The 22,156-nt window shown below is 39.9% G+C and overlaps 1 protein-coding gene across 2 annotated transcripts in view; it reads right to left on the bottom strand.

Annotated features, from left to right (window-relative positions):
* Positions 1 to 11,061, bottom strand: part of CLINT1 (clathrin interactor 1) — a gene marked incomplete at its 5' end in the record, with an annotated part of 50,404 nt that extends 39,343 nt beyond the window's left edge. For both annotated transcript variants that reach the window (XM_082006075.1, XM_082006074.1), the window contains one exon: positions 11,021 to 11,061. In XM_082006075.1, the coding sequence (XP_081862201.1) occupies positions 11,021 to 11,061 (41 nt within the window). The remainder of the gene's footprint in view (positions 1 to 11,020) is intronic.
* Between the last annotated feature and the right edge of the window lie 11,095 nt (positions 11,062 to 22,156).

Raw genomic sequence — 22,156 nt, 5'->3', positions numbered from 1 at the left:
AACATATATTTTTACTCAAAGCAAGCGTTCTTTTGTGGAATGAGTCTGTCGAATTACATACAAATTAACTTTCAAAATGCCAAGCCATGTTTATTTGTGGAGGATAATGATGTTTCCTCTCCTTTCATAGGTATCATTTGTTAAACTGGTTCCTCCAGGAGATCAAGTAACTCTTATGTCCTAAAAAGGTAACAAGAGCTGTTTCATTTGCCTCGAAGCCCCAGTTTCTAGTTCCTGTCTACATACACATGATAATTTCAAATTACACCGTGTACTTACAACAAAACAATTTCACTATGGTTTAATACAGAAACTATTTATTTACTCACTAATAGTAAGATTACTGGATTTTTATGATCTAACGTCTGCAGCTACAGAAGTAAGTTACAGTTACCGTGTGATTAACAAAAACCAAACACTGGCAGTTTAAAGGCTCAAAGATTCCACTTTCCAATTAGAAGGCTATTAGTACCAAGTTTTCCAGCTGTCTCAAGAAATGCAATCATCTGTTCGGTAGCAAGGAGAGATAAACCATCGTGATAGAAGTTAACTCATTTAGACAATAAACACCTTTGAACAGAAGGGTTTTTTCCCCCACCTCTCTTTGCATGGTTGTATGGAGGAATAATTAAAATAATTAAATAACCTCAAAACAAGGAATAATTAAAAATGACAGCAATCGTTAAGGTATCAGCTCTATTTGCAAATGTACGTTACCAAGAATGTAATATATTTTTCAGAAGATGCATCTACCCACTGCAACTCCAATAAAACTATCTAAGGTTATCAAAAGCCTTTTTCTTCTCTTTACATTCAAAATAGATTTAGAGAAACCTTCAAGTAAGTAGTCTCACAGAACACAAAACACACACCTCCAACCAACCACATAGGGATGTATTTGTTTACTAAATATAAAGTTAGGTAACACTGAACAGTCTGTAATGTACATTAGTATGCTTCTAAACAGCTTGACAGGACAGGGAGAGCAACCAACAAGAAAAACATTTACTGTTACGATGAAGAATGGAGCAGAGAAAAAAATGTACTTCCTAACTCCCAACAGGTCTCGTTATTATTACAACAGATTAAAAAAATGCAGGTCAGTCTCATTAAATGAGTTGAATATACACTAATATTTCTAACTGTATCCCAAATGAACCATTTAATATCTATTAAGCATGCAGTCAATATTTAACTGGTTAGGATAGGACACACTCTTTTGGATGAGGGGAAGGAAGAGTACAACAGCTTTGTGGTAGCTTCCTTAAAACACATAAATACACACTAACAATACTAGCATTGTCACATTAGTTTCATTTTTAATGGCAAACCAAACACATCCAAAGAGATTTAATTCTTTAAAATAGCAGTCTACATAGAATACCACTCTCACCACTCTGTAACAACTGAAATACGTACCACCAGTACTTCTAGCATAATTAGCTGCACTTTTAAATTAAATTGGAAGTATCTCATATAACGATCTGTTAGATCCTGAGATCACTTCCAGCCTGAATCAAAGTAGCACCACACAAGACACACAATGATATTTCAATCTATATCCTTTCTCCCAAATTTGGGACCTGAGAGTGGAACTAGAAATACTGATGCATATCCCCCAACACAACAGTGATACAAACATAGAAAGATTGTCTCAGGAGCTTGAAGTAGTGATATATAAAATAGAAGTGCAACGTCAAGAAATTTAAACTTAGAACTTAAATTTGTGATCTTTTAGAGCAGTTTTGCAGCTAACAAACCACTAACAGTGCAGTTTCAAATACTAAAGTTATGTGAAACTGTATTATCATCAAAAAAGGGTCCCAGCCTATCTTCCTCCCCTTTCCCCTATCAACACAAGTGCTTGTGGTGCCACGCTGCCAAATCAGTTATGAACCCTAAAAGCTTGGGGTTTTTTTAGCTGTATCAGCAAGATAGCACAAGCAAATACTGAAATACACAACAGCAGCATAAGGAAGGCAAAGTCAGTGAATGGCCAGGTATAAAAGTGGGACATTCTCTCTTAGTGGAAGAAAAACCCTAGAGCTCCTCAACATGCTTGTGAAGCCACATGCTAAGAGTGTACTTCACTAAACCCGTACCTAGACCTCCTTTGCCCCCAGCCACTTATTCCTACTCAAATACCATTCCTTCCTTTATGCCAGTACAAATATTTTGTGTGATCATGGAGTTAACTATACCAGGGAACTGATCCAGTGGAGAATTAAATTGGCAAAAACAACTGGTTAGTCAGAGGTTCTCTCATCAAGCAGAAAGTATGCTATTGCCAGCAAAAGGAAGAGAGTAGTGTGCAGTCTGTGGCAGACAGAAGGCTGTGAAACCTCTTTTACCATCAGCCTACGCTTACACTGACTGTGAAACTACAATCTAAGATTTCATGGCTTAGGCTATGTTTTCCTATTTGTGATAGTGCTGATGGCATTTGAGATTTCAGGGCAACTACAAGGGGAGACTCAGCCATGTGCTCCTGTGTCCTCCACTTACACTAGCTTTAATGGTCCCTCTCATCTCCCTTTCTCTCCCCTCTCACCTCAACACTGCTTCCTCAGATGTGGGACACAAACACTTGTGCAGCTGTATGGCAAACAAGTCTAGGGAACTAATCTAACTTAAGAACAAATAAGCTACAAAGTGCTTTTGGGAGAGAGACAAAGAAAGAGAGAAAGCTTCCAACTGGATCTGTTCGTCTATTGGGTTCACTGCACAGCAACCCAAACCACTATAATTACACAGCACACGATGCAAGAATAAATAAGTAATGAATACTTTTTCTAACACTGTTCTTGAAAAAATACTCAGAGAACCACAGCCTGCACAGCTTTCTGGAAAGAAGTGAACTACCAACTTGTAACAATTTTGCATGACCTTATCTCAACAAACACTTGTACCTTAAAAAATAAAGCACACCACGGTTAGAATCAGATCTTATTTTTCAGAGAGGCAAAATAGAGGGACTGTTTTGTCACAAAAGATTTATGCTCTCCTACACAACTGCTCTTCCTAAAGAGACTACCGAGCATCCTAAAAAGAAAGTTTTAGCTATACTACAGCTGTTTATTCCAAATGGAACAGGTAAATAAAGCTCATGCTCCAAACTGAAGGACAACAGCGGTGTCAATCTTTGTCTGTAACTGGGCCCATATTTGACCTATGTCAGTAAGATCCAGCACACTATAAGGAGCTGGAAAATGACCAATCACAAAACTGAATACTTTATCCACTTGGTACATTTGCTACTAATTTAGCTTTTAATTTTGTTGCCCTATATTAATTTTGCTTTATGAATAAAAAAAATTTGAGATAAGCATTTAAACAAAGTCTGTAAAAGTCAACTTTAAACAGAAATTTATGCTATTGTACATCTTTGTTTTAGTAAAAAAGCAATTAAAGGGAGTAGCTGTCCTACTTTCTCCAACACCAAGGAGTCTCAATTTCCTGCCCCCCTTTTTTAAACACTGTCTTAATACTCGTTCAAAACACACAGTGGTAATTTGGAAGCTGAAGTTTGACATCAAACACATGCCAGCAAAGTATTTGGAACATACTTGCAGCAACAGGTCATGTTCTGCATGTCGGAGATGAGTTTCCCAGTTTCAAAAGGGACTTCGTGTATAGTGACTTGTGGACAAGCTGTATCCCAAACTTAATAAACCAAGGAGAGAAATTCCAAAAGTTCCAAAACGAAGCCTACAACTCTTAAGATCACCACATTTTTGTGTTCCTATGAGACAATGCTTCACTCATTCTCCAACATCTTGCCTTCCTGTTATTACAAAAGGTTATCATTTTCACATGAATACAGACATTCATTTAAAACTTGAAATGAATGGAGGCAGATATGAGATACAAGAATCAGATTGGAATTTCCAGATTGCATTTTAGGACCACTGCAATGCTTAGAGTTGCACCTTGAAATAGGTAAGCCTGAGGAGAGAAAGCAGTAGTATGTTCCATATTTGCACAATACTTTGGAAGTAATTACACCTTGCATTTAAAATAAGTATGCAAATCAGCTCATATTCTATAGTACACTCGCTGGCAACACAACCAAGAGGAATTAGCCCAGAACTGAGTTAAGCACCTTGATCCTTTTAACCACAGTTGTACACAGTGATGCAGGTAAGGCTCTTATCTTTGACCAGCTTCATTTACTTCCCAAGCAGAAGCCTAGTCTTATTTCTGGCAAGGTGATGCAAAGCTATGTTTTTAAAATACTTCAAGGACATAGAAGTTGTCACACATATACACATCATTTAGATTCCCTGAAAATAAATGAGGCCAACACTTTAGCCAGCTTTATGCAATGTAATACAAACTATTGTTGGCTTCCATAGGGTGTAAAATGCCAATAACACATTTGAAAGAACACTAACAAGAGCACCACTTGAAGTAGTGTGCTGATGAAACTCGTATGTTTGGTCACAACTACCTTACGCTAGCTCTTAATATGCATTCTGTTTGTAATATTTGTCTACTTTTGATTACTCCATCAGTTGAATGTTCAAACAGGAGAATGATGTATCTATGTACATGAGATAACAGAACATAATACTTCCACAGATGCTTATCACCAATACTAAATCACATGGCCCAAAGACTATAACCATTTTAATTCCTTATTAAAAAACTTCTAAAAAGTTACTGGTTTTAAAGGAAGGAGGAAAACCCTAAGAAATAAGTGCTGTGACAAGTGCTTGGCAGACACAGCCACGCACTGCTGCAGAGCCAAACAATATGTTCAAATATAGTCTTCCTTTGCATTTCCAAGACTATTTCTTCTCTCTCTCTCTCTCTGGTAACCAGGCAGAGGACAAGTCCTTATAGAGCTGGAGATAATAATCATCACCTTGCTTGTAATAATGATACAAAATGCTGTTCTTAAAGCAGTTATCAGCAGGACATCTCTTAAGCAGCAATAGAAGGATAACTCATGCAGTGAAGGTTAACTGTCCCTTACATAAAACGATGGAAGTGTTCACTGCTCTGAAGATCTTGCTTATGCAAACCAAAATAAATCTTAAATATAAAGAAAACTAAATGATCCTGGAACTGGAGCGAGGGAGTTTACGGGAAGGTCAGATAGCAATGGACTAGTGTTAGACACCTATTTACCCTTTTGCTGGATATATCATATGATGGATCATTTACCATAATACCTGCTATTACTAAACCAGCAAACAGCACTTCATTACAGAAGAGCTCAATAGTCTGGGCGGACAAATCCATGAACCATAAGAAAATTGCCCGTAAACAAGAACAATTACAAAGCAAGAGGCAAGAGGATTTAAAAACCCCAGCTGAGTATATGTAGGATCCTGCTTAGATGTTGCTCAAACATGGGCATACAACAGGCAATAAGCAGCTGAGAGTTAACTGTAAGCCACGTAATTGTAGGGTAAGTTACTGGTATGCATTTACCATATTAATAAGTATAATGCAGACGTAGCATGAGCTAGTAGACAACAACATGACACTGGAAGTCAGCAAATCCAGAGTTTTAACTGTTACCAACTAACTGTGACTTGGTTTACTTGACACAATTATCTTTTTAGGTTTCCTCATCTGTGAAGTTGGGGTAGGCCAGAAACCTCTACTCCTCAGCTGAAGTGCAAGGTCTAATTTACATGCCATGCTTTAGGCTACAACAGCTAGGAATTGCAATGACGGTCAAAGCAGTACTTCACTCTATTCTACCAATAATTTACCCTTCTCTTTAGAGTTTGGACAATTTTAAGTACTAAAGAAAACACACTGTTTATTAACTAAAAGAACTTCTCCCCAACCTAGCTGTATTGGAGCTGATGACAGCAGCTCCTTTAACCCTTCCTTTTCTACTAACACTAAAAATCCTTCCTCCTTGCATAGATGTAACATCAAAACAAATAATAGAGGACCCTAGTGCTTAAGTCTAAAAATAAATTCTCAAGTGTCATAAATGCTTCCAGCATATAGTATCCGTACAAGCATTACAGTTCAGTTCTAAACACCACAATTTGCTCTCCATTTAAAAACAGCTTAAAATATTACATACTTGGGCAATTCATCAAGCTTGCAAAATGTATGAAATCGTCGTTCTGTAATGCTTCAACTCCCACTCTACAACATGAGGGAATGCAAATACATTCTTGCTGGGTCACTAGAAAGGTGTGGCTAAGAGCAGTACTAGTAAAGCAGTTAGGACTCAGTAGGCAGACAAACAATTGAACTGGAAGAGACATGGAAAAAGCACGAGGATGGCGGCTGTCACATTCCTACGCCTGGCAAAAAATTCACGGGCTCTCTCCTTTTCAAGTTCTCCTTCCTTCCTTCCATCCAAGAAGCTCAAAAACTCAGTGGCAACTATCTCACCCACTTTAATTCAAATGAACATCTGGATTATACTGTCCTTACTACATACAGATCTGTCACCTTGACCAAATTTTTAATTAGACTATTTCTTAGTCTTTGATGTTTGGAAGGTGCTTAAAATGAGCTCTCTCGCATTCTGGTCATGCATGTAGAGGATCACAAAAGCTACGAATGGTAATGAAATCTTAAAGAAAGTGGCTGTAAAGTCTCATCACACTGTGACATAGGCAGCAATCTAGTCTCAGTGGGTCCAAAGGTCCATCCTGCTTCCTGCATGTCCTACACGTCTGTGACAGAAACTAGTTAGCAAAAACGTTAAGTTATAGTGACATTTTATATAAAGAGAGCAATTATTGCTACGAAGAGTCCAACTAGCCTTGCTAACTATATATGCCCAAATACTGCCTTGTGCTTTAAGCAGAAGAACCTTGTAACATTACAGGAAAATAAGAATCAGCAGATTCTGCTTCAAGAAGAGAATTTAACAAAACTAGAGAGATGTGATGGCCTGACTTTTGAACCTGGCCACAAGGCCAAGCTAATACCTTTCTGCTTTTGTCAAGCTAAAAATTGTTTTAACAGAATTTCTTAATATTCCTTGTTTTCTTTTGAAAAAGCCACAGGGTTTTCTTTGTAAAATTCCCCTAGAAATTTCACAGGGAACACAAAACACAACATATACTTGTCTAATAAGATTAAAAAAGGAAGTTACCAAGTTGCACAATACTCTGCATCTCCATAGCCAGGACTCCAGAACTGTACCTCAGGGACTATAATACCTTTTGCCACTTCTGTTACCATACAGTAGGGAGATACTTGGCTAGGGCCTTTGACATTTTGATTATCAAAGTACAGATGTAACTATACCAACAAAAATATAAAATTTCTCGTACAAGCTGCTTCTACACAGTAGTACTGGCCAGCCTGCAGATCCTTAGTCTCATGCAGCTCACAGGCAGTTCAAATGCAACACTCAACCTCAGGTTTCATCACAACTACAGGGCTGTTTCAGAGCAGGCATGGGGTAACCTGGACCCCCTGCTACGGGAGCTGCCGAGCATTTGGGACTACTGTCACCAGGCCATCCAGAGACAAGGCTGCAAAACCCAGTGTGCAGCAGAGCAGTGGGTTAGCTCGTGGCCAGCACACTTCCCACCTGCCAAATGTTCTTAGAGCTCACACTCCCATCAGTTATCTAAAGTATGCAATGTGTGCCTCTGCACTCTGTCACGTTAAGATGTTGGTATGCAGCTCATTAGGTCAGAAAAATTGGCCACCCCTTGCATATAATGCTTAGGCTACCTATTTCTACTGCAGATGTAGCCTAAGTCTAGGACAAAACAGAATCTAACAAAAAGTCTACTACATTACTTCAGGAGTGACTCAGAACTGCCACCTGACTCACTAACCTTGCATCAAGCACCACCCTGCACTTCAGCCATCAGAAACCTCTGCCATTTAAATTGAGTTTACTGTTATAGAGGAAACAAGGTGAGCAGAGGGCTGCATTTACTTTCCAATTCAGTTTTGACCTACTGGGAAAAAAGAACCCATACAAGTGAACATCTAAAAAAAATGAAAAGCTGCCTTCTGAAGTTAATTTATTCACATAATAAAACAATGTGAAAGACAATTTATTCAAGAAGTAAGAAAATGTAGACCTACACCTTCTAAACTACAAGCTAAGCAGAAACTCAACTGAAACTCAGTATAATTCCATACATTTGAAGAACTCTCAAACACATTGCAGTACCTGGAAAGAAATTGGAGAGTGGAAGAAGTTTGACATTTATTTAGAAACTGCAAGGAAAAAAGCTTAGGATAAGCAAATTTTACCAGGCATAGACAAGGTTTATTAGTTACTTCGTTTAAACCCCAAATTTCTTCACAATGCCCAGTTAGAAACAAGGTATTACTTCAATTGTAACTAATCAAGGCACTTAAAATTTAAGGCAGGAGGAGTTATATTAACAACTAAGAACAATGAGGTTAAGAAAAGGAAGAACAATCTTGTCACATCTAAGTCTAAGTCTGACTCTATCACTTAGTCTTCCTAAATTTCATATATAATAGGACCACCATTCAGTATCAAAAATAACTGTCTTAAGCACAAAAGTATGCAGAGCCATACTTCTGAGTTACTATATGCTACAATACAAATAAGAGGTGATTCCAGCGCACAAGAGAACTACAAAGCAGAACTGACCTAATGAACTTGATTGCTTAATTTCTACCACACTGAAGAAAACATAAATACCAAATACTTAAATAACACTAAAAAGAAACTTGAATTTTTCCAGTGTATTTTGCAGTTGTTAACTTATTTTTAGGTTATAAAACTTGGAAGAATTTTAATAGGTTACAATTTTTACTTAGTTTTTTTGCTGTTCAAGTAGCCCACAGACATTGAAAAAATAATTAATAGTAGCTTAACCATGTATCATTGCTTACTGAACTTTCACACACTGAAAAATCTGAAAACTGTTTAATAAAAGGCCTCCACTTTGAAATATCTGACCTAACCAAGCTCTCAGCCATCTGAAGCCCAAATAAGGATAAAAAAACCCCAGACGAGTAAGTTGAAATTCTAAGATAAGTATCAGCTGAATATGGAACCAAGATGCAGAGCTAACAACCACTGCAAAGCTATCAAAGTTTGAAGTAGCAAAATTTCAAGCTATTTGCACATATTCAAAACCCTCATATAATCATATTCCTTTTTTAAGGAAAGAAAGAGACTTTCTTGTTAAAGTTCGGTATGCTCCTGCCACAGCATCAGTGGTTATTTATGAGGCAGATAATATTGCTTAGCCTCTTCTGCAGAGAATTTTCTAAGTCACGACATTAAGACAGAAGATGTTATGACAAATCTGCACCACACACAATGGGACTATTGATTTTGATGTCTCTAAATAGTACTTACTCTGCAGGCTGCCCCCCCCCCCCCTTTTTTAAATACACAATCTGCTTTATTTGGATAATGTTATTCCAAGAAACTGAAGTTTATTCAACAAACTTTATTATTTGAAATGTCCACTTCTTGCATCTGTTTTGGAAACCAAATGTCTTTTCCAAACCAGATTTTGATGTACTGTTTGGCTTAACTTAGGGATTATCCTTAAAACTAAACATTTTTAAAACAGTGACAGTGTTTTAATGCTATAGCGGTCATTAATTCTACACAAATAAAAGTACTGAAAACTTAGAAAAACTTTATTTCCCTGAAAGTGTCATTTTAGGTTCTGGAACTCGACACAGGACCATTCGGGTTGTCCTACTATATACCTCATTTGTCACATTCATGAAACTACTTTAGTAAGGGCAGACTTTGCATGCAAGAAGCTGTAAAAAGTAAGTAACCTCCTCAGGACAAATCTTATTCACAGTGGTTTTTGAATGTCATCAGATTCTTGGCCTAGAAAAGTCTCAGTCTCATACACAGCACCATAAGCAAAGTACTCGATTATCATGAATAAGCTGCCATTTCTCTTCAGTTTGCTGTCTTTAAGACCATATTTAAAACAGGCCAGTTTAAGAACTTTTTGAAGAAACATAAATAAAAAGATGTTCAAAATGGAACCTCTATTTTCAAACACTCACCCTTTGACTTCTAAGGTAGATACAACTATTAGTTCATGTAATCTCATTTGGTATATACTGATCTACAGACCTTCAGCCCTAAGTCCACAGTTCATGGAAAAGTGTTCCAAGTTTGCCCCTAAAGATTTATTATTTAAGGGGCCAAAACACAATCTTTGTTAAGTTCTCCACCATATCAAATTTTTCTCATGCCAAAAATAAAGGAGTGGCTGAGAAACCTAACAATAACATCACATTCCAAGCTGCAACACTGTGACAATGATAACCAAGACTGCAGCCAAATCTGCAGTGGGAGGAGGTTCTAGTCAAGGAAATAAAACTTGCAAATATCTGAGCTACTTAAAAGTTTAAGGGGTGGGATAGGGCATTTCACTCCTCTACCATGCTCCACCTCCAAAAGGGCCAGGGGCAGTGAGTCAACAGCAATCGAAGTAGGTACCTGTCCTTAGGGAGGAGGAAAACACTTAGAGAGCATGTGGTGACTTTGGAAGCACTCTGAAAATTTAGTGCTGTACAGGTGGTTCTTTACTCCCCTCCTTCTTTGAGTGCCTTGTCTGTTTCTTCGTAAGGGGCCTAGAGGCCATGGCAGGAGCTAATCCAGTAGAGACAGATTTTAAGGGCTCACGTACCAAAATGGGCACACCGCCCCGGGACCCTGGCAGAGAAGAGGGTACCCAAAAAAGAAGTTCAACTCGCCAAAAGCTGGAAGGGCCCAGATAAGCCTATGAGGGGCGGGAAAGCAGCCAGCCATAATGGAAAGGCCACAGACTGCCTGGAAGGCAGCCCCTGCCTGACGGACCGGCCAAGCTGCGCCGGGAGGACGGGCAGGGGCCACCCCGGGCAGTCACTCAGGGAGCAGGGACGGAGGAGGGGAGGGGGAACGGGAAAGTGGTCAGCTGGGCACGGAGTGGGTGTCAGGCAGCCACCTCAGCAGAGGGAGGGGCAGCGGCCATGTTATGAGAGGGGCGGGGGGAGCACGGAGCCGGCTGAGGGGCCACGACCGAGCCGCCCCGGCCACCCGGCCCGCCCGCCCGCGCCCCGCCGTACTCACGCCTTGTCCACCAGCTCCCGCACTTTCCACATATTGAGCATGGCGCCGACCGCCTGGAGACCTCCTCGGCCTCGCTACCCTCCGCTGCCGGCCCCAGGAGACCCCGCTCGCCGCGCTCCGGGCAGCCGCCGCCGCGCCAGGCCCGCTCCGGCTCGCCACCGCCTCTGCCAAGCGAGGGACGCGGCGCCGCTCCCGGAAATGGAGCGTCTTGCAGCCGCGTGGCCTGCTGGGAGTTGTAGTCGTTCCGCAAGCGGGGCGGGGAGGTCCGGCCACCCCGCAAAGCCTGCTGGGAGCCAGCGCCGACCGGACGCGGAGACTGCTGGGAATTTTAGTCTCCGGCGAAGAGCGCTGCCTTCTGCGCGCAGTGCTTGCTGGGAGCTGTAGTGGTGTGGCTTTGCCTGAGGCGGGGGTGGATGGCGGATGGCGAACTGGGCCTCGCCTCGCCTCGCCTCGCCTCGCCTCGCCTCGGCGGGCACTGTCACACAGCGGTAGAACCGAGGCTTTGTGCCCCTCTTGTCTTTGGGGTGCAGGTACAGTCTGGGTATGACCTACCCTCACACTGCTGCAACATCTAGCCTGTGGTGAACTTCTTGACCCAGGCAAAGCGTAGGACGGAGAAAGGTCTGCAGGTGGCTGGTTAAAGCACAAAACACAGGTGTAAAACTCATATCTGACTAGAATATGGTTTTATCCCCTGCTTTTTTTTTCACTCATTTAAGAGCAGCATTCTGTCTTTATGACTGCATATTCATGGTGTACAGACTGCAGTGAATTTTGGGTGGACTTCCCAGATTCCTCCTGCAGGCCGAGACAGAGATTTCTGCAAGAAATGCAACACAGGAAAGCAGATGAAAGGGTGCAGCATGTGCACTAAGGTAGTACAGCCCATCGCGGCACAGAACATGCAGGAACCTTGTCCCACATCTCGAAGAAGATCAAGTCAATTGACAAAAAGCCAAGGAACAATCACATACATTAAAAGTGCCTCAGGAGAGTATTAACTGATTTAACATACTTGTCAACAAGCATTGCAAGACCGTCTTCAACTATTGCCTATGCAGGGTATTGAACAGGAATCGCAGCTCCCTGGGTATAATGAAAACTGTGAAGTCAGTGAAGTGCTTTTATAATCAGGACTGTCAGATGGTTTCATGACATACATTCACTTTTGTTCTCGATCAGCTTGTTTTCAATGTAAGTTTTGAATGCCCAGTCATGAGAGGGAGATTTTCTTCTCAAGAAAAGTAGCAGTTTGTTGGACATTCCTTTGCAAGTCACAGGATGTGAACAGAGTGCCTGGGTATTATAGTTAGTCAATAATATATGCTTGATGTATATTTCTTGTTTATGTGCTTGTGTCATAAATGAACATATTTTGCCTAAGTACAATATACATCTGCAAACTTTTATCCAAAGGCAACATATATCTGTAAACTTTTTGCCTTTTAATAGCTTAGTCAGAGCAAGCAAAAAAAACATGAGAAAGACCGGTTGCAGCTGTAGTTACTGTTGACAGTCACGTCTTTTAAAAATTGATGGTTCTCTGAACTATTTGGGAAAGCTAAAAAGCTGATCACCTACCCATTTTCTGATACCCCATTATATCTTTTTACATAGGTACTTTCATGGCTTCTGTTTCCTGAACATCTCAGTGAAATCTGTTTGAATATAAGAACATCCTGAATAGATCATCAAATCCAGCATCCTGTCACTAACAGTATTATTAGGTGTTCATGTAAAGAATGTAAGAACTGGTGAATATGGATGGATCAATCCCCAGGTACATCTTTTGCATTTTCAGTTTTCTGTGGCTTAGGGACTTGGTTCTGGAGTATTGGTGCTAAAGCTTTCTGTTTAGGAGCACTGGGGTTTTATGAATTGAACTGATTGCTTTTTGAATCCTTTTAGGTTAGCTTGCACAACACCTTGTGGCAACGAATTCTGTGTTATAATTGTTGTGTGAAAAAAATAGTTCCTTTTGTATGTTTTAAATTGACTGCTTAGTAGTATTACTAGTTCAAGTATTATGAGAATTCCCTATTTCTCCTTTGCTTGTCAGCTGTGAATGTAGAGAACTGTAGATTTCTTACTATGCTGTTTTCTTCACTGTGCCTAAGGCTTGCAGTATACTTACTTTCTCCTTGTTCAGAAGTTGTGCCACACCTTTTCAATTCTACTGTATTGTTTTTTGAAACTGAAAGGGAATAACCAGCACTGCATGCAGTAGTGAAGACACTGAAGAGCCTAGTGATGTTTTATGGGTTTTTTTCTCAGTTCCTTTCATAAGAGTTCTTAACACAGTTTGCCTTTTTAAATGCTGCTGACCACTGAGATGATATTTTATTCTGCAGCACAACATCTATGGTGACTGACTGTGGTTGGTGTCTAACTGAACAAATGTGGGGACATTGCCATGTACCTTTCCATTGTGGTCCGAGAGGAGGCAGATCCTGAATTTCATATTGTAACATGTGCCAAAGCAAGCTCTTTGATGTCTGCCCTTCATTTTTTTTCTGTGAATAAACTGAGGACATTGGTCTTCAGGAGTAGAAAACATTTATAAATCCCTGTTTAGAGAGCTCACAGAAACACAGCTTTTCTGATTTGCTAGAAATGTTATTTTTAAATGTGGCTTCAGGCCATATTGGATCAAAATCAAGTTTCTAAATACATTTCTGATGAACTGCAAGTTCCTTAGATTCTGCTGTGGTGCAATGAAATTGATGTTCTTGTTAGTGCTGGTTTCCTTGAGCAGCTGCAAGCAGCTCCCAGGGTTCTGAGTGCTGGAACAGACCTGCCAGCTCATGATGGACTGCAAGAGGCAGTTTCCAGGGTCCAGACTCTAGCCACACCTGAAGGTGCACATACTCCCAAAGTCAAATCCACCCATTCCTCCCGGTTTTCCTATCAGGGATGACATTCGAACTGAAACAGTTAGGGGTCAATAAGCCATTAGGATTTGGCTGATTTGATTGATTGTTTTTTACAAATCTTTGTTTCCATGTGAAAAAAATTATGACCCACTGTAATCATACACTTCAGAAAAAAAGAATAGTAAAGAGAGAGTATTTTAAATGCAGGCATAGGAGAACAACACTATATGCAGAAGAAAGAGAGAATGAAGCTGGAATTTAAAAGCAGTTAAGATGAAGGTGCATATCTTTTAAGCATTACTAGCTATGTCTGGGTGCAGTAATGGGGCAAGGAGAGACAACTGGCATTTATTGTCAATTTTGAGGCATAGTAAAAAGCAGGTCTTTATGTGAGATTGAATGCAACATGACTGACAGTAATTTTGCCATCCCCATTCTGTCAGATACTGATAAAGTGCATGAGCATATGTATAATTTCTGAATGATGTGAAGACACTTTCTGGTTCGTAAGTAGTTCCTTTAAAAGAAAGATCTGATCGGCGTAGGTAGAGGGTAATGCAGTTTCAAAGCAATGCAATATTCAGCATAACAGGTAGTAGTTGTAATATATATCATGTAGAGGAACAGTACTTTATTATAATTTGAGCCATCAATTACAGGAGAAGCGGTTAGAGAAATTGAACTAATTTGAACACTGCAATAGAGTTTGCACCTGGCTATTCCAGAAGTTAATACGGGCCATTTGGTGCACAAAAAGTCTTGCACATTCCAAATGCCTGGAGAGCAATATTGTTGTTAATGTCAACCATATTAACGCACAGCAGAGTGTTGTCCAAGTCAGTGATTAATTTACAATTAAAATGTAGGGCAAAAAAGAGGAATGTCAAGGAAAATCACATTGCAGCAGGGGAGGGAGGCAGTGGCACCAAGTGAGACAAACTTTTCATTTAAAGCAGTATTTGTTTTCATGATTTCATAAAGCTCCACTTTTTACCCACTTACAAAGCTGAAGTCTGAATTTCGTAAAGTCTGTTTGTTCTAAGAATTAGTCAATAGGGCAGAAGTAACATTGAAATAATGTTCTCTGCTTGCAGGCTGGTTAGTGTCACAGGCTTTTCTGAACAATTGCAGCTTCTCCAAATCCAAATCTGTCTTTCTGTAACACATCCCATACACACAAACGTATCATGTTACAAACAGAAGGTCGCTAGGTGGGCTGTTTCAGAAACTGTCTTCCTGCTCTGCCACAGAATGGTTCTGCCTCTAGTAAAAATGCCAAAATTCTCCAGTCACTTCCATGATCATAAAAATGCCTGTAAAGCTTCCACCACTCAGCACCTGAGCCCGTATCACACTTGTATCAGAAGGAGAAAGTCTTGGCATGCAGGGAATATTGGCAGTGAATACCCCTGTGGAAAATGTGGGGAGAGTGAAATGGAGACTCTGGCAGTGATGTATGCTGTTCCAACTTTATCCCTCCTAACACTGCCCTCTTTCCCCCTATGCTGAGGTGTTACACCCATTTACTAACAGCATTTGTATGTCCAGGACTTGTCTGATTCACTGTAAAGAAATGTAGGTAGCAAACTTCTTCAAAGATTTTTAAGAAGTGAAAATGATCCTCTCTTAAGCTTTAGAGCCAAGACTACAACTGCCCATGTTATGCTTGTGGAAGACTGAGAGTGCCTGGCAGAGGCGGTGACTTACCTCAGAAGCTGGGAGGACAACTCTTCTGCTAAGATAACACTAGCAGTTTTTTTTCAGGAAGTCCCTGCAGGGAGGCTGTATTGAATGTTAACATCAGTCTGCATTCAGCCCTAGTGCTGCTTTATTTTCTAGCCTGAAGAAATAAAGGTTGATTCCATACTGTGGGCATACTGTGGATTTCAGTCTGTCTCCTCACAATCTTTTGAAACAGTTGAACCATTTCACTTAGATGAGGCAGAGATGGTTAGTTCTCAAAGCAAATTACAAATTTATGCAAAATTCTTACAAGTTTCCTGAAAATAAACAACAGACTAGGAGAGACCTTATTGTTACTTCTCCTGAAAAAGTAGTGCAAACTGAGCTCAGTCTTTAATGGAAAGCATTTAAGGTCAAGGTTCTCCTCTCGGGGTTCCCCATTGTCCAGTAAGCAGTAAATTCTGGCTTTTCCTGTGCCTAGGGCATTCACAATATTGCTCTTTGTTGTGGATTCCCTGATGTCTAGAAGGGGGTGAATTCCCACTGCCAAAATGTTACCATTTAATTATCAAACCAATCAACTGTGAGACAGATGTCCCCAGGGAAGCAGTCTTCATTAGTTCCACTTTTAACAGAGCTACTTGGGGTTTTTTTGGTTTCTCATTTTCTCCCACATTAGCAACTGGCAGTGTATGCATGGCTCCAAATTAGGATGAAAATGTGGGGTTTGGGGATTGACAACTAATGGCTGATATTAGATGTTCTGAGGTTTTCTTCAGGCTGATGATGTGGCATTATCTGGCACTTTTCTTGGGGAGGCTTTGGAGACACAGTTTTTAAAATATTCCTACTGTTAGAAGTGTAAAATATGGGGAAAACCCCTCTGAATTATGTCCTGATGTCACAGCTACCTGTCATGCCCTTAGACACCTCCTTTAAGTGGTTGTGGTACTTTCCAAGGGAAATTTTGAGTTTGTATTTGAGAACTGATCCTCAGAATAGAACTCTGTTCCCTCAGAGGAATCACATATGATCTTTATTCTTCTCAACAGAAACTAATCTCCAGATTCCTCAGTCTTTTGTTTTATCTCCAGTATATTCTAAGAATCTGGATATATTCTAAGAGCCTGGATATATTCTAAGAGCCTGGATTTTTGCTGGTATTTGCTACTATGCAGCTGTTCCAGTAAGTTCTTTTTGTGCACTGACAATAATCCATCTCTCTCTAGCATTTAAACTATACAGGAGGAGGAGAAAAGGACAGGCCATTGTCTGCTTTTTGTAACAGTCAGTCCTTGACAGGTTTGTCTTGGTTAGCAAGTCTGTGTTTCAAGTTTCAAAATTCCTGTGACAATGGCCAGAGTTAGAAAACTGGTAGCAGAACAAGGCTGAACCAGAAGCACATGCCAGACTGGTGAAGTCAGAATTCTTGGGTATGGTTGCAGCCCTAAGTGTTCCCATTTGTTACGTTGTCAGTTTGACTGTAGTCCAAGTCACTCAGCCAAGCCAGAAAGGTCTTTTTTGCCTGATTTCCTAAGGATACAAAGCTTAGGAGATCTTGCCGTCTCTGTATTTGTGTCTCTCAGTCCCCTTGCAATTGTTGTTGGGCCAATTTCAAACAAATTAGATACAGAGGTGGCAGGCTTAAGGTTCTGCAGTTATGTTTTGTGAAAACGCACAGCTGTATGGGGAGAGATACCATATGGATGCCCCTGTAAGCATGTAGTAGGAGTAGAAAGGCTGAGTAGGAGTTCAACTGGATAGCTAGGAATCTCCTTGGAGAGCAGTGTTACCAGTGTTCCTGCTTCTGAGGGAGTTTGTTTGTTCTTACACATAGGAGAATCCAACCATGACACACAAAACTATAGGAAAACAGATCTCCTTTATTGCTCACTGAAGACCTTGTTTCTCTTTGGTCTGTCTATTCTCATACGTATTAACTAGTTTCATAAATGTCTTACATGTCCCATCAGGTAAAGCCCTACTGTGGCTTTCCATCAGCTGTGAACAATGAGAAGACAGAGTTGTATTCATGCTTCCCTCTTGATGCTACTAAATAGCCCCCTAAATAGGTGAAAGAAATGGCAAATGAAAATCATCTTCAAGCTCTGGTGCAGGGCAGCTACTGTTTGGTAAGCCAGTAAAACATGGTCAATGAAATCACTGCAACTCTTAAAGGCAATAGATACTTTTTTTCATGGATGCAAGGTAACAAACAAAGAATAGGGAGATATGAAAGCAGTGTTTGAACAGCCAAAAATTAGTCTTATTTTTATTTGGCTGGAAATTAAAACTGCCATTGCAACACTTCACAAGATGGTCTTCAAATTCCTTTTTCAGAATGTTTAGCTGGTCTTGGATTGAAACACAGTAGATGGAGACATTTTCACAGACTGGCAGGCTTGGACTCTCCAGCCTGGAATTATCCAGCCAGTTTTTGTCAGAGAAACTGGCTTTCTGTTTCAAAGTGGGAGACAATGCTTTACAATGCTGCTTTTTTTTCCCACCACAATTTTTAATTGGATCATGTTCCAAAGAAAAGAATGGAAGAAAGTGCTGCTGATTTTTCTACATTCAAATAATAATAAAAAAGCTGTTTAATGAGTTTCTTTTCTCTCTATCAGTTCTAATCAGTTATTATCATATAATAATTTATATGCATCAACAGGAAAACAGTGCAAATGCAAGTCCTGTAATGAAGGGTTCCCACCTGAGTAACTTCTATTAGGGAACCTGCTTTAGCAACTTTTACTTCCATGCTTCCCTCATCCTTCTTTTCTATTTAATTTGCTTGCATGGAATGTGGTGGGTTTTGTTCATGTTTTTTTTGCAAAATAAAGCTTTAAAAGCTGCTGCTGTCTATTAGTATTTTACAAAAGCAAACTACAAACACCATTACCAGCATAAAAGCTACTGAGATTTTAATGAATCAAAAGGAAAGTTGAAAGAGCAATATCAATCTCAAAGGTGAATCTGCTGAGGTTTATTGTCAAGTTGAGAGGAATGTCAGATGGAAAAAAATACCATAAATTAATAGCATGTATTTCTTGTGCTGTCTACAAGAACCAGATTTGATCCACTGGGATTTAAGTGGACGTTTTCTTGTGGCATTGAGTAACCTTATCCACGGTCATTTACTACAGCTTCTTTCTCAGGATTATTTGGTACTGGCCACCAACAGGTAAAAGACAGTAAATTAACCAGGTTGATCCTCTCCAGTTCCAAAGTTCTTCTGTGAGGTTCTTGACAGTTTATTCAGTATTGGATTTATGGTGTCTGAGACCTTCAATTGTTAGATCCTGACAAAGAAAGTGAAAGCCACCATATACTTTTTCTCTGATCTTCAGGATGACTTTGGGAACAAAGTGATGCTCATTTCCAACTGCCTGGCTCCTCCTTCTGGAATAATTGCCAGACAGATCTAAAATTTTGCTTTGCATGCAGTACCACCCAGTAAAACAAGTATGTTGCACAAGACCATAATGCAGTGGCCTGGTTAATTTTGTACCAGTTGTTCTATTGCTTTCTTCATTTGCAATAGTTTCAATTCCTCTCTTGTTCCCATTGGTGTGGCTTTTATTTACTATCTTCCCCTGTGTCATGAACTTAATGCTTACCTTTGCATGAAGGCCGAGGGCTGAGTTGAGAGGGAAGATATTGGCAGCCCTTAAGCTTTGAGGTGCTTGTTCATTAGAGTTCATCAGTTTGGGAACTGCCTGCTGTTTTGTAAGACAGGAACAGAAAAAGTATAAATGCTGCCAGCTGGAATAAAAGATTCTGTTACTGGGAAGAGGAAAAAAAACCCAAACTGACCACAACAAAAACAAAGAGATAAGAGCTCTGGAGAGGCAGGAGTTGTCAAAAAGCCTTCACCATCAAACAGACTTCAGAGAACCATAGCAGGCGGATTTTCAGTACCAGTCAAATGTAAGAGTGTAGGAAGTTGACATGCTGTCCCTTGGAGAGCCGAGGTATTGACAAAAGACATGTGAACTTGAAAAATGTACATTTGTGGAAAAATCCATCCTGACAAGTGACTGCACTTAAGTCGCCAAATGGACTTCACCCATGGGATGAAACTCAATTATTGTTGCACATCCAATGAATCCATCCATGGAGAAAGCACATGGCCAGTAAAAGGGAACCATTCAGTAATCAGATCTTTCAAAAACTATTTAGCTCTTTGCCACTGAGTACCTGCTATAAGTGATGTGTATTTCCCTGCAAACCTACTTGACTCCTCGACTAGCTGGTTAGAAGTCCTGAACCATTATGAGCTGTTATGGAGCACAAACACATCCTGCACAAGCTGTTCAAAAGAATTTCTCAAATCCTTCTGAGGAGACGTCTGACATCATAGCTTTTTCAATTGCAGTTTGTATTTAGTATATATGAAGTATGCTGTTGTGTTTGGAGATGTTTTTATGATACTGGCAGTAGGAGCTATTTAATGCTAAAAGGATTGCATTAAATGGTTTAGCCCAGAGAGTCCCAGTCAAGGCTCCATTAAGTTAGAAGCTTGAAAGCTCTAAGTCATTAAGACAGTCTTCCATTTTGAGTGAGGAAGTGTCTAGTGTGCAGCTGCTGCTCAGAGTTTATCTTTCCATAACAATATTTACTAGGTGCCATCTCTCTTCTTTTGAGATTACATTATCCTTTGCACAATCTGTGTGCTTTTTATTTGCCATCTTCTTGATTTCAGCATGGCCACAGTTATGTTCACGAATCAATCCTTCTTAGTGAAAGATCTATTTTGGGTAATTTTTATTTTCTGCTTCATAAATGAAAGTCAGCCCCACTAATGGCATCTAAGCCATTTGTTTTAGGATGCACCTGTACACATATTTGTTTTGTAACAAAAATATCTTTGTGAAACTGAAACACTGCAACTGTTGTTTGTGAAAAACAGGCAACAGTGGCTGGCAACAGATGCTTTTAAGAACATGGATATTAGGTGCAAGTGTTTCATAGCTTAGTTGCTATGGCCAAATTTGAAACCTTTGGTTCTTTTAACCAGCCATGTAGTTCTCTGCTGTGTCTGTTTTCATAGTTTTAGGTGCTTTTTAGAAGATGTCGTTCTCTAGAATAAATTGAATATCCATTTTTTCCTGGCAATTCAGAATGCAACTTCCCTCTGATATGTGAAATTCCAGTTCCAGCACTGTATACACACACTTATGTGGACATGCACACAGGCAACTGTTCTTCCACTCACCGAAGGAAAAATGTCCCGGGGACTAAGCTGTACTTTTTTGTTTTGTTTTGTTTCTTTTTTACTCCCATTGTTTCAACCAAGCTCTTTTCATAATCTGTCTGCCTTTCTCTTTACAAGCTGGCAATTTGGTCTTGGAACATTGTCTGGGCTGCCAAGCAACAAGCTTCTCCTTATTCAGACTTTCAGCGAAAAATGTTGCACATCCGTTTACACTGTCACCCTGACATAAGTTTGAGCCCACTCTCAAGATGAGTTATCAGGCTCTATCTAGTCAAGCAACAGTGATGAAGGATCAAGCATCAACCATAAAGTCTGCACCATTTCAGCCTCAGAGCTGAGAGCTGGAGAAAACTGTTTAGCATGGTTTATTCATACGGTGTGAGTGCATATGAACAGAGTACTGGATTTAACTCTTTTTTCAGCAGTGGGTGTCCAGAACTTGATGGTTCTGAACCATTACATGAGTGCTTTGATCTCAATACATAGCCAGCAATGCAAATGGAAATGCAGGGGAGCACATGGCCTAGCAAGCTTAAGTCCACTCTCAAGCCTATTCTTCACTTTTTGATATAATCAGAGAAAAGGCTGTTTAACATTTCTAGTGATTACATTAGCAAAATTATCTCAACAAAATAAAAATTCCACAGTTTTTAAAGAATCTCCTTGGGGAACTGCCTGAAAAAACTGCCTTCGAACCCACTAACACATTTTCATAAAACCACTCCATATTTGCATCATATTTATGACAAATCGTCATCATGCTCAAAGTCTATCTAGCAAAGTTGTTTCTCTAGCTAACATTCTTTTCAGCATTTGTCTTCACAGATACAGTGACTCAGCACAACAAGAATATAGTATGCAAGTCTACCATTAAGCAAATATTTTTCATTGTTTGCAGAATCCCTGGAATTCAACAGAGGAATAGACTGGTATTTGAGCCAAGAAACCTCTGAATGTCATGTGAAGTTCAGTTAATTATTTTCTAAATAGTCACCAGCAATACTGTAGCTTAGAGTAGGGTTCAACTGGTATTGTTGTGATCATACTGGAGCCTTTCAGAGGAGGGGAGTGTTTGCTTTCACTTTGTCCTGCTTAGTTTCACATTGTGACAAAACTGTTTCAGTAAAGGATGCATTCTCAAAGACTTAGAAAAACCATGGCTGTGGTCTTTAGAAAATTGCACCATTGTGCTTCCAGGGAATCGGCTTAGTCCGATTGGTACTCTCCACATATTCCATGTGTCCTTCAGCCAGAAGCATAAAAGCCAGCTGTAGCCACAGCAAAATTCAAGTGAACTGCGACTTCATGGTAAGCTCCTGTATCTACGTTTATGGCAGCATAAAATAAAGAAGAAGCACTTTTGAG

Source organism: Phaethon aethereus (genome assembly GCF_964289735.1).
Source record: "Phaethon aethereus genome assembly, chromosome: 14".
Taxonomy (NCBI): domain Eukaryota; kingdom Metazoa; phylum Chordata; class Aves; order Phaethontiformes; family Phaethontidae; genus Phaethon; species Phaethon aethereus.
Note: the sequence above shows the minus strand (reverse complement) of the source record. Positions and strands in the feature narration are given on the sequence as shown.